The 13,812-nt window shown below is 41.7% G+C and overlaps 1 protein-coding gene across 7 annotated transcripts in view; it reads right to left on the bottom strand.

The window, feature by feature from the left end:
* Window positions 1-11,178, bottom strand: part of SEC11A (SEC11 homolog A, signal peptidase complex subunit) — a 35,861-nt gene extending 24,683 nt beyond the window's left edge. The window contains exons 1-2 of one of the 7 annotated variants that reach the window (XM_069465684.1): window positions 10,794-11,168; window positions 9,486-9,621 (exon numbers count right to left, since the gene is read on the bottom strand). Coding sequence is in view for 6 of the 7 variants with exons in the window: in XM_069465685.1 (XP_069321786.1) it covers window positions 10,794-10,844 (51 nt within the window). In the remaining variant the exon portion in view is untranslated. Of the gene's footprint in view, window positions 1-9,485; window positions 9,622-10,793 lie in introns of all 7 variants that reach the window. The other 6 variants (XM_069465685.1, XM_069465681.1, XM_069465683.1 and 3 more) reach the window with 6 other exon arrangements.
* Window positions 11,179-13,812: the final 2,634 nt, after the last annotated feature.

Below are 13,812 nucleotides of genomic sequence, written 5' to 3'. Positions count from 1 at the left end.
TTATAAATTAGCCGGGTCTGGTGGCACATGCCTGTAGTCCCAGCTACTCGGAAGGTTAAGGCAGAAGGATCACTTCAGTCCAGGACTTCACGACCAGCCTGGGTGATAGAGCAAGACCTCATCTCAAAAGATAATAATAATAAAATAAAGTAAAATAAAATTACCAGACATACAAAGAGGCAAGAAAATATGACCCATAATGAGGAGAAAAATCAATAAATAGAAAAAGACTCAGAAATGGCAAAAGACAATAAGATTAGTAGAAAAGGACATTAAAACAGTATGTTCAAGAAGGTAGAAGAGGCCGGACACAGTGACTCACACCTGTAATCCCAGCACTTTGAGAGGCTATGTGGGAGGATTGCTTGAGGCCAGGAGTTTGAGAACAGCCTGGGCAACATAGCAAGACCCCCATCTCTGCAAAAAATTTAAAAATTAGCGGGGTGTGGTGGCAGATGCTTATAGTACCAGCTACTTGGGAGGCCAAGGCAGGAGAATTGCTTGAGACAAGGAGTTCAAGGTTACAGAGCTATGATTGCACCACTGCACTCCAGGTTGGGTGACAGAGTGATATCCTGTCTCAAAAAATTAAATAAATAAATAAAGGTAAGTTGAGAATGTAACAATCCTAAACATATATGCAACTAGTAACTCTGAAATACAGGAAGTAAAAACTGATAAAACTTCTAGGAGAAAAATACATAAATCCACAGTTACAGTCAGAAATTTCAAAACCCCTCTCAATAATTGATACAGCAAGCAGACAGAAAATCAATAAAGATATAGAAGACTTAGGCCGGGCGCGGTGGCTCACGCCTGTAATCCTAGCACTCTGGGAGGCCGAGGCGGGCGGATTGCTCAAGGTCAGGAGTTCGAGACCAGCCTGAGCAAGAGCGAGACCCCGTCTCTACTAAAAATAGAAAGAAATTATCTGGCCAACTAAAATATATATAGAAAAAAATTAGCCGGGCATGGTGGCGCATGCCTGTAGTCCCAGCTACTCGGGAGGCTGAGGCAGTAGGATCCCTTAAGCTCAGGAGTTTGAGGTTGCTGTGAGCTAGGCTGATGCCACGGCACTCACTCTAGCCAGGGCAACAAAGCAACACTCTGTCTAAAAAAAAAAAAAAAAGATATAGAAGACTTGAACAACACTACTAACCAATTTGACCTAATTGATATTTACTGAACATTCTGCCCAACAGCAGATAAACATTAAGCAACAACAGCAGATACATTTAAATTCCTTTTAAGTACACACAGAACATTTACCAAGATAGACCATATTCATGGCCACAAAACAAATATGAATAAATAGAATTTGAATTATATAAAGTATATTCTCTGATCACAATGAAATGCAAACAGAAATCAATAACAGAAAGATGCCTGAAAATTTTCTCAAATATTTAGAAATCAAATACACTTCTAGATAACCAGTGGTAAAAGAAGATATCAAGAGAAATTAGAGTCCGGGCAGGGTGGCTCATGCCTGTTATCCTAGCACTCTGGGAGACCAAGGCGGGAGGATCACTTGAGGTCAGGAGTTCCAAACCAGCCTGAGCCAGAGTGAGACCCCATCTCTACTAAAAATAGAAAAATTAGCCAGGCAGTGGTGTGCACCTGTAGTCCCGGGGCGGGGGTGGGGGCAGAAGGGGGGTGATGAGGCAGGAAGATCGCTTGAGCCCAGGAGTTTGAGGATGCAGTGACCTATGAAGATGCCACGACACTCTAGCCAGGGCAACAGGGTGAGACTCTGTCTCCAAAAGAAAAGAGAGAGAGAGAGAGAGAAAAATTAGAAAGTATTTCAAACTGAATAAAAATAACACAACACATCAAAATTTGTGGGATATACTTAAAGTAGTATGTAGAGGGAATTTTTATAGCTGTAAAGGTCTATATTAAGAAAAAAAGAAATGTCTTAAATAATTTGTTGTGTTTTTGTTCATACTCAGCTCCAAATATTTTGTCATTTCCTTGTGATTTTTCTTTGATCCATTGTTTGGTTTTTCTTTTTGGGGTGGGGGGTGACAGGGTTTTACCCTGTTGCCTGGGCTAGAGTGCAGTGAGTCATCATAGCTTACTGTAACCTCTAACTCTGGGACTCAAGTGATCCTCCTGCCTCAACCTCCTGAGTAGCTGGGACTAAGGCATGCACCACTGCACACAGCTAAATTTTTTTTGTTTTTTGTAGAGACAGGGTCTTGATATGTTGCTCAGGTTGGTCTCTAACTCCTGGCCTCATCCCCCCATCTTGGCCTCCCAAATTGCTAGGATTATAGGTATGAGCTACCATGCCTGGACCCATAGGTTATTTAGAAATGTACTGTTTAATTCCCAAATTAAGCTTCCATCTTAAAACACTAGAAAAGGAAAAGCAAATGAAATGCAAAATAACCCATAGAAAAGAAATACTGAAAGAAAACAAAAAAAAATGAACAGAAGACAGGAAAACAATAAAAAAATCAATTAAACAAAAAATTAGTTCTTAGAGAAGATCAGTTAGCCAGACTAATCAGGGAAAAAAAAAAAAAGAGAGAGAAGAAGATATGAATTACCAGTATCAGGAAGAACTGAGAGAGGTGACATCACTAGAGATTCTACAAATATTAAAACAATAATAGACACGTATTATGAATACTAATATATTAGACAACTTTGATGAAATTAACGCATTCCTTGAATGATACAAACTACCAAAACTCACTCAAGAAGAAACAGATAACCTGAACAGACCTATATCTATTAGATAAATTGAATTTGTGGTTTAAAAACCTTCCCAAGGAGAAAAATCCATGCTCAAAAGGCATTCACTGGTGAATTCTACCAAGCATTTAACGGAAAAAAAAAAATCATAACAATTCTAAGTTAACTCTTCCAGAAAACTGTGGAAAAGTGAATACTCCCCAACTTATTCTATTTATTTAGTGAACCAATTTTGGGCCAGTTTTAAGTAGGATCCACAACAGGTCTAAGCTGCTGTGAAAACTGTTCTATCATTTGGGCCACATCACTCAGAAGATCTTCAGGGTGACTGAAGCGTCTGTGACAGACAGGGATGGTATATGGAGCCTCTGGCAGTCCTTTACAGGTGAATGACAAAGGAGACCTTTGGGACTTAGGGGCAAAGCTATGTTGTCCTTTGAAGAACTATTCTCCTCTTGAATAACAGCTTCTAGCTTGCTACTAAGTTCCAGTAGAGATCAAACACTTGAACACTCACCAAGTTAGCATGTAACCTGACTCTGCAGAATGAACAGAATACTGTCAGATCCACCAAGCCATAAAGTTAAGCGTGCACAGTGGTTAAGTATTTAATCATCAAGTATAAATGGTATAATATTAGATTGGGCTCAAGCAAGTCCCGAAGACACAAATAAATACGAGCAAATGATTCGGATACCCATGGTTCCTAATGATGCTACACTGCTTCTTCTACCATCCTGTACTTCCTGCCTCAAGGGGAGTTCCCTATGGCCAGCTAAGGAAGACTTTGGGCCTGATTTTTAGATGGTTCTACGTACGCCACCTAGCACCAACTGAAAGACAGCTATGGCACTATATTCAAGGTTAACCATGGATTGTGATGAAGGGAAATCCTCCCAATGGGTAGAACTTCAAGCGATACAGTTGTTCATTCTACCTGGAAGGAGAGATGAGCACAGGTGTGGACTGACACTGATTCAAGAATGACTAGCAGTTTGGCTGGGTGGTCAGGGACTTGGAAGGGACATCCAACTGGAAAGCTAGAGACCAGAAGTTCGAGTAAGAGGAATGTGGATGGAGCTCTCCAAATGGCTATACAGAATGTGAAGATAATTCCTATAAATGCTCATCAGAGCCATTACCTCAGCAGAAGATCTTAATGATTAGGAAAAAATGACCTGTCCTGTGGATGTTAGTCAGTCAGCCTCTTTCCTCAGCCATCTGTCTTGTTAGGTTTAATAGTTACACTGAGTTAGAATTTAAGACCCCTACCTGGTCACTTTGGGCTCCTCATGCCAGAGAACCAAAATGCAGGGGGGTTGTTTATTGGCTAGGGTGATTGATCCTGACCATCACAGAGAAACAGGGTTGCTACTACACAATGAGGTAAATGAGTATAACTAGAATATAGAGGATTCTCTGATGCCCCTCTTAGAGAGGCCCCATGTAAAAGTTAGTAAAAACTCCAACAACCCAATGCAGGTGGCACGGCTTATGACAGTAACCCTTCAGTAAAGAAGGTCTGGGTCACCCCACCAGGCAAGAAACCATGACCAATTTAGGTTCTCCCTGAGGGCAGAGGAAAAAAACAGCTATGACTGTGTGACCAATTACACAAACAAAGGATAGTTATAGAATAATATATTAGACAGAAATATAACTTTGCTTTTACCTTTATTTGAAAGCTGAATATGAATACAACAGGTGTGTATAGATGCCAAGTTGACAAAGAGTAGACTACAGCAGTTTTGTGCTTTGTCAACTTGGCTATGCTAGAACTAGGTTTCCCCAAAGCCCCTTTCCTGTACGGTTCTGGGTTAGAGTTGGCCCAAAAGAGAAATTTGCCCAAGATGTGGAAAGTGAAAGTGAGGCAGCCACGATTAAGCTGAAGGTCACTGCGGTTAGAGGTGTTACGAGACAGACATTAAGGATCCAGTTTGTCCTTGCTCTCCTCTGCTCCACATGCAGCTCTCCTGGCTAAGAGAGACTAGATATATAGGTTAACAGCCTTCCACAGACTTCTCCATCTGCTTCCTTTGTGGTCCCATTCTAGCAGCCAGATGCGGAGTCCTGCCCCAAGGCTTGGATTTGTCCACCCATACCAGTGCTTCAGAAGAGCTGGTTAGTGGTATTTCTCTGGTTTTCTAACTCCCACTTTTAGATTCTTACTTATCTAGCTTTTCCCACAATTGTGTAAGGTTTTATTACTATAACATAAAATTCATAATAGTTCTTCCCAGACTAAACTCTGACTGATAAATCATGTTTTTCAGACAAAGCTTTCTGTCCCTGCAGATACCTTCTCTGTTTGGATTCTATAATATATTTCACTTGCTTCCTTGAAGTCAGAAAAGATAACTCTTTTGAAGAGTTATAATCACAATTTCTCCCTAAGTGGAGCTCATCTTTATTGTCACAGGCTTGTGCCATCTGCTTGTGGAAATGAATAATCATGCTTGTCTTTATGTCCATGGAGAGAATGTTATGAAAAAAACTAAAAGATGTGAAGTATCAAGGAACAGTAGCAAGAAAATGACTTCAGTCCTTACTATGGTGCTGTATTCTGGGTTTTGCTCAGTTACATAGGATAGAGGATGATTTCTGGATGCTCCAGAAGAATATACCCAGATATTAAGTGTAGTTTATAAGAAAATTTTATTTGTGATTTCCTTGTGTATGTAATGGAGACTGATAGTATTTCTACATAGAAATTTGGCAATGGCATTAATAAATGTTGACACCCTGTCAGTGATAAAGATTTTCCTGATCATAAACAAGACCAGATTAGTTTTCTATAATCAGAAAAAGTAATGGATTCATCCCCTGTGCTCCTCCAATTTGCTGCACTTTTATTCATATTAGGCCTATGTCTAAGAAAAATCTCCTAGGGACCAGGAGCAATGGCTCATGCCTGTAATCCTAGCACTTTGGGAGGCCAAGGTGGGAGGATCGCTTGAGGCCAGAAGTTCCAGACCAGGCTGAGCAAGAAAGTGAGACTCCATCTCTACCAAAAAAAAAAAAAAAAAAATTAGCCAGGCATGGTGGCACAAGCTTCCAAGCAGCTTATAGTCCCAGCTGCTTGGAAGCCTGAGACAGGAGGATCACTTGAGCCCAGGAGTTCAAGACCAGCCTGAACAACAGAGCGAGACCCCATTGCTACAAAAAATAGAAAAATTAACCCAGCATGGTGGCACACACCTGTAGTCCCAGCCACTTGGGAGGCTGAGGCAGGAGGCTCGTTTAAGCCCAGGAGTTTGAGGTTGCTCTGGCCCAGGAAACAGAGCCAGACCCTGTCTCCAAAAAAATTGTAAAAATTAGTATAATTTTAAATTACAATTAAAAACAAAGGCAATGAATTCATCAGTTCCTAACTATTTTACTACAGTTTACTATTATATATGTTCTTAAGGTTATTTTTTCTATTTTATCTATAAAGTAGAAATTATAGTTGTGTGCTACTGCATGTCTCTTCCCAATTCTGCATTCAGTGATGACATGTTGGCAGCATGAAATCAGCCATTCTGGAAGCATTTACACCACGGAAATAGTCATACTCTACAAATCAGGGCCTCATGGACTAAGAAAAGCCTCAGAAAAAAAGGTGATCTGATACTCCAGTAAAGAAGCCATGCTCCAAATAAAGGGAAGACAAATAAAATAGTACATGACATCTAAAAGGACCTTTGAGATCAGGCACATTCAGGTTGGTATGGCAGTAGACATCGGCAAGAAATCACCTAACATAAAAGGCAGTACCCAAAGACTCAGAAAGAATACAAGGGGGCACTGTTAAAATGAGATACTGCTACACACCTATCAGAATGGCCAAAATCCAGAATACTGACAACATGAAATGCTGGCAAGGATGTGGAGCAACAGAAACTTTTGCTTGCTGCTGGTGGGAATGCAAACAGTACAGCCATCTTGGAAGACAGTTTGGCAGCTTCCTAAAAAACTAAACATACTCCAACAATCACACTTCTTGGTATTTACCCAGAGGAACTGAAAACCTATGTCCACACAAAAACCTGAACCGATATTTACAGCAGCTTTATTCATAATTGCCAAAACTTGGAAGCAACCAAGATGTCCTTCGGTAGATGAATGGATAAACTTTGGTATGTCTTATTCAGAGCTAACAAAAAATGAGCTATCAAGTCATGAAAAGACATGGAGAAACCTTAAATACTAAGAAGCCAACCTAAAAAGGCTATATACTGTATGATTCTAACTATATAACATTCTGGAAAACGAAAATTATAAAGACAATATACAGATCAGTGGTTGCCAGGGGGTGAAGGGGTAAGGAGAGGCAAAGCACAGAGGATTTTTAGGGCAGTAAAAATATTCTGTATAATACTATAATGGCAAAACATGTCATTATACATTTGTCCAAGCCCATAGAATATACAACAGCAAGAGTGAATCCTAATATAAACTATGGACTTTTGCAATTATGATGTGTCAATGAAGGTTCATCAGTTGTAACTAATGTACCAGTCTGATGGGGACTGCTGATCACTGGGGAGGCTGTGCATGTGTGGAGGCAGGGAATACACTGGAACTCTCTGTACCTTCCTTTCAGTTTTGCTGTGAACCTAAAACTGCTCAAAAAAAATTAAATAGAGAAAAAAAATTGATTAAAACCTAAAGAATACTACTCTGTGATTCCATTTATATAAAATGCAAATCCCTCCATACTGACATAAAGCAAATTAGTGGTTGCCCGGGGGATAAACTACAAAGGGGCACAATGACCTTGTGGGTGATAGGTATGTTCTATATCTTGATTGTGAGGGATGTACATAAGTGTAAAAATGTATTAAATGGATGGAATTTATTTACTAAAGTGTTCCTCTTTGGACCTGATTAAAAAAAAAAACATTAAATCTCAAACAGACTGGGCATGATGGCTCATGCCTATAATCCCAGCAGTTTGGGAGGCCAAGGTGGGAGGATCACTTGAGGCCAGGAGTTTGAGAACAGCCTGGGCAACATAGTAAGACCCTGACTCTACAAAAAAAATAAAAAATTAGCCAGATGAGATGGCATGCACCTGTAGTCCTAGCTACTCGGGAGGCTGAGGCGGGAGGATCGCTTAAGCCCAGGAGTTCGAGCTGACAGTAAGCCACTGCACTGTAGCCTGGGCAGCAGAGCAAGACTTTGTCTCTTATAAAAAAAAAAAAAAATTCAAAGTAATCAAACATCTCATATGTGTGTAACATGTAATTAGGCATAAATAGAAAAGTTACGCAAGTGATAGCAATTTTTAGAGGAATAAAAACAAAAGTCTAGATTTCCTCTTTCATTTGATTAGCTCCCAATATCCACAGGCACTGTCAATTCTTCTTCCCAGATATTATGTTCAGGCAAAGATCTCATTTCATAGCTCTCCTTCACCCCATCCCCATGGTATATGATTCCTCCCATCCATTCCTAACAACCTCTGGGAAGTCCGGAGGTGTGGGGGAAGGGATAGGTTATTTTACCATATAAACTTCAACTAACTCTGCATGTCCTGGATGCAATGAATTCTGAACCACAATCATTCCATATTAGGGAAACAGAAGGGCAGGGCAGCTTCTTCATGTTTCTGTTCTCTCTGCCTATACTTTTGTTAATAGTTATTTATAACTGTTCTATAATAATTGATATTTTTCTTGGTTTCTCTGTTAGATGGCAAACTCTTTTGTGGGCAGGAAGCATATCTTGTACATCTCTATAGCCTCACTGCCTATCTAGCAGGTCTAGAAGTGTTCAGTGAATGTTCTTCCTTCCCCTACCTCTTGAATTATCAAAATTCTAACCAACCCACAGAGATGATGCTATTAAGAAGGACTTTCAAGATCCAGCTTAAATGTCAGTTTCTCCTTGAAGCTGTTATTAATGCCCTGACTAGAATCTCCCACAATTTTCCTACCACTGCTAGAACCTGTCATATCCTTTTTTACCCAAGTTTTCAGGCTTTGGACCTAAGATCAGATCCTGCCATTTACCTTTGATCTCAGGCAAATTACTAAATCTCTGTAACAACATCAATAATAACACAACTAAAACTGACCATGTGCCAGACATTGTTCTAAGAGTGTTATATGAATTAATTCATTTAATCTTCACAGCAACCCTATGCTTGCACAACACTGTGAATGCAATTAATGTCACTGAGTGTACACTTAAAAATGGTTAAAATGGTGTATTTTATGTTATATGTATTTTATCCCAATAAAAATAAAAGTAGGGCCAGGCGCAGTGGCTTAAGTGTTATTACAAAAATAAGAGGGAGATTCATGCCTGTAATCCTAGCACTCTGGGAGGCCAAGGCAGGCAGATTGTTTGAATTCAGGAGTTCGAGACCAGCCTGAGCAAGAGCGAGACCCCGTCTCTACTAAAAATAGAAAGAAATTATATGGACAGCTAAAAATATAAATATATAGAAAAAATTAGGAGGGCATGGTGGCACATGTCTGTAGTCCCAGCTACTTGGGAGGCTGAGGCAAGAGGATCGCTTGAGCCCAGGAGTTTGAGGTTGCTGTGAGCTAGGATGACGCCACGGCACTCTAGCCCGGGTAACAGAGTGAGACTCTGTCTCAAAAAATAAAAAAATAAAAAAACTAAAGGTAGGCACAGAGAAGTTAAGTAATTTACTCAAAGTCTCAAAGCTAGTAAGTAGCAAAGCTACCTCAGTCCAGCTTCAGAGTCCATATTCTTAACTTCTGTACTGTATTGCTTCTCACAAAATCTCATTTTCTTCATATATATATAACGGGAATGCCATTACCTACCTCACAGGTGTATAAAGTGCTTCACATATAGCAACAGTGCAAAACAGTTATTGTTTTGCCTTAGTCCTTTTCTACATATTTGTGTTACTTGAAGGCTGAGTCTGTCTTATCTATCTTTGTACTTCTCTCACTGTTCCTAGCACAAGGTAAATAAAGAGCAGACCTAAAATAAATATTTTATTCAGAGAAATGTCGTGGCACCTAGAAATCGGATGAAAAAGACAACACAAGTCAAGTGAGAATTTTGAAGTGTTATTATAAAGACATAAACTAACATTTTGTGCAAGTTGAAAAGAATGATCAATTCTGACTGAGGGAACATGTCTAAGTGGAGATCACACTGAGCTAGCCAAGGCCTGAAGGAGAGTAAGGGGAGGTTGTATAATCACTTCCCTAAATGGCAATTATAAATAGTTCAAAATACAAGTCCAATGGGAAAAAAAAAACTTTAATAGTGACATTAAAATAATCATAACAGTAAAATACTGTAAAAAAAAATCCAATGCAAGTAAAACTAGGCTCTATGGATACACTTGGTGCAGAAAACAAAAAGGAGCCCCCTTTTCTAACGACTAAATAATTACAACAGTATTCTCAGCACCATTTGGCATACAATTCAGAAGGTCAAGGCAGTGTAACTTTGAATGACAGAATCAGGAGACCTAAACTTCAAGATCCCTCTGCCACTGACACTGGACAGTAAAATCAGATTCTGAGGGCTGCCCCTTAATGCTAAGTGAACTCAAGGGCAAGTAGCGTAACTGTTCCAACTCTGAGCTCAGGGCGGTGCAAGTTAAAGTCGGTGCAGCCCGCTATGGCCCGGCTGTACAAGAAGGGCGCAGGGACTGAAAGCAGCAAAACGGCTTTTGTGGGGCATACAAATCGCCTTCCCGAGCGCCCCAAAAGACGAAGTAGCTGTGAACTGCTAAACCTCCTCTCTCTGGAATCCATCCGAAGTCGCTCCGATTGGAGGAGTCGGCCGACTTACAATGTCTAAAACAATAAGCAACCTCAACTCCCACCTACAAAGATCCCTAGGGTTTCCATCTACTCCCCTGCCTCGTTTGGAGATATGGGACGTGAAAACACCGCTTCCCGCTCTGCCCCTGGTAGGCCGCGAATCAGGTGGGGGCTAAAAACAGGGGGCAGACAAAGCGGCCTCCGGCCACCGACTCCAAAGAAAGAGAATGATCCGGGCATCAGACACGCTCAGGCCCTCACACCGGGGCCCAGGGGTCCGCCGGAACCCGCAGTAGCGGCGTCGAAGGGACAGGGGAGCCAGGTGAAACAGAGGACGGCCAAGCTCACCTGTCGCTTGTTCATCCGCCGCACATCGTCCAAAAAGTCTAGAGACAGCATGGCGGGGACGAAGGGCAGGACACGGACACGAGAGCTCAATGTGAACCAGCGGGCGGAACGGCGGGCGCACGGGCCGGGCTCACACTGGACGGGACGCCGCAGTGCCTGCACTTCCGCTTCCGGGGCGGGAGCCGGCACGGCCCTTCCCCTTGCTGTGGAGAGCAGACAAAGAGAACCGCAACCCTTCTAGTCCAGCCTCCCGGCCTGGCCTCGCCGTAGGAGGGCTCTCCCGCTCCAGCCCTCGCCTGCCGAAAACCGGCTGGATCCCACTCCGGCTCTGACCCCGCCGGCCTTTGCGGAGGCTGCGACCCAGGGTTAGAGGGGAGGCAGCGCTGCCACCTTCGAAAGGCGGGTCCTCGTGCACACCTGGCCAATCGGGAGCGGTCTTTCCGGTCAGGGCGGGCAGCAGCGGTTCCTGAATGGCCAGCGCGGTCCTGCGTCCGGGCCCGGGCCTGGGTGTGGCAGTTGACGTGTCATCTGGTCGTGCATTCTCTGGTGGAGCTTGTCTTTCCCGCGCTACGGGAAGCTGACGATTGAGGAGCTTTCAGTAAGTGCTTTTCGCATAAGGGTGGACAACGTGAGAGTCTTTGAAAGCACTGTCTGAAGAAGCGCCCAGGAGTTTACAGTACGGCTGGAGAGAAAACAGCCCGCTGCAATTAGAAAGCAACCAGAAGATGCAACAGTGTGATGAGACCACCAGTGGTGCGGGTCGTCAGAAAATGCTTTCCTCCCTAACCTTGACTTTGCTGACAGGATCTGGCTTTATCTCCTTGAACTCTACCTCCTGGTTTTCTTAACTCGGGCACCTTGATGTGACCCTCTTTTCGGTATCTTCTATCTCCTCTCTCTGTATAAACATCTTTTGCTTTGGCTGGCTGAAGCTCCTAATACCCACTTCAGCCAACAAGGACTACATAAAGCTGGATCTCTTGCTATTATTTCTCTCTTTTTCAAAATATTCGTACTCTCCGATTAGAGGAAGCTGAATGAAGGATATACTGGAACTCTCTGTACTATGCTCACAGCTCTGTCACCCAGGTTAGAGTGCAGTGGAGAGGTCGTAGATCAGCTCATTGTAACCTCGAAGTCCTAGCCTCAAGTGATCCTCCTACCTCAGCCTCATAAAGTGCTGGGATTAAAGGCATGAGCCAACACGCCTGGCTGCAATTCTTTAAATCAAAAGTTATTTCAAAATAAAAAGTTAAAAAATACATTGGAGGATGGCTGTAATTTTTTAAAATGTCATAATAATAAGTTTGGCGCCAGGCACGGTGGTTCACACCTGTAATCCCAGCACTTTGGGAGATGGGAGGATCACTTGAGGCCAGGACTTTGAGACCAGGCTGAGTGACATAGAGAGACCCCGTCTCTACAAAAAAAAATTCTTAAAGTTAACCGGTCGTGGTGTTGCTCGCCATAGTTCTAGCTACTTGGGAGGTTTAGGCAGGAGGACCCCACCCCTGTCTCTAAAAAAAAAAAAAAAACAAAAAAAACACAATAATAATAATAAATATAGGGGGGATATGGGGAAATTGGAACCCCATACTCTACTGTTGGGAATGTAAAATGATACAGCCACTTTGGAACGTAGCTGCAATTGCTCAAAAGATTAAATACAGAGTTACTATATTAACCAACAGTTCTACTCCTAGGCATATACCTAACAGAACTGAAAATATTTGTCCACACAAAAACTTGTACACAAATATTCATAGCAGTATTATCCATAATAGCCAAAAAATAGAAATAACTCAAATATTCATGAACTAATGAAGGGATAAACAAACTGTGGTATATGGGAATAATGTACTAATAATTCCATTGGTATAATGGACTATTATTTGAGCAATACAAAGATGCTACAACATGGATGAACCTTGAAACAGTATGCTTAGTGAAAGAAGCTAGTCGCAAAAGACCAAGTATTGTATGATTTTGTTTATGTAAAATGGTCAGAATAGGCAAATCCAAAGAGATGGCAAGCAGGGGTTGCCTAGGGCTGGGAGAGTTGGGGAAAATGGAGATTGACAGCTAATGAGTATGGGTTTTCTTGTGGGGGTGACAGTTGTACAACTATGTGAATACACTAAAAACCATAGAATTGTACACTTTAAATTGGTGAATTTTATGATATATGAATTATATCATAATAAAACTGTTATGAGAAAGAAAAAGAAACCACGGGTGTCTTGTTCACTATTAAATTCCCTGCGTTGAACACACAGCCTGGCACATATTAGGTACCCAATAAATACTTGTTGAATTTAAAATGTGTGTGAGTGTGTGTGTGTGAGTGTTTGTATTATCTCTAACTGCTGTGCCTAGGCACCCTATACTAAATGAGTTGAAAATGAACTCCTGATTTCTTTAAATTAGGAAGACCTATGGAAGAAAGTACATGTAAACTCCATGAGGGAAGGCACATTGTCTGTTCCCAGCTCTCGTAACAGTGCCAGACATGTAGCAGATACTCAGTATGTTTTTGTTTTTGTTTTAGAGACAGGATCTCACTCTGTCACCCAGGCTGGAGTGCAGTGGCACAATCATAGCTCACTGTTTGCTCCAACTAAGCGCAAACCATCCTCCTGCCTCAGCCTCCCAAATAGCTAGGACTACAAGTGTGCACCACCACACCCCCTATAGTATTTGTTAATAAATGTTGAATATGGGAAATATGGGTTGTAATCTAAATTCTAGCTAATAGAGCCCTTGACTTATGCTTGCCAATGTTTAATTCAAATTTAAAGGTGGACACCAGCAACCATTTAAATGGGTATGAGCCTTGTTCCACCTCTTGTATTGTGAAGAAAAGAGGTCTAAGAGAGGCACAAAGACCTGTGGGGCTTCAGATATGGGAAAAGTCAATTTAGTTGAGGAGCTTTACAGGAAGCTTAAAAGGGGCCTCAGAAGCACAAGAATATTTGAGATATGAGTAAAATGTATTTGACATGTAGATAAAGTTGGCAAG

This window comes from Eulemur rufifrons, chromosome 3, assembly GCF_041146395.1.
Source record: "Eulemur rufifrons isolate Redbay chromosome 3, OSU_ERuf_1, whole genome shotgun sequence".
In the NCBI taxonomy this organism is placed as follows: Eukaryota; Metazoa; Chordata; class Mammalia; order Primates; family Lemuridae; genus Eulemur; species Eulemur rufifrons.
The sequence above is the reverse complement of the archived record's forward strand: the minus strand, read 5'-3'. Positions and strand labels throughout refer to the sequence as shown.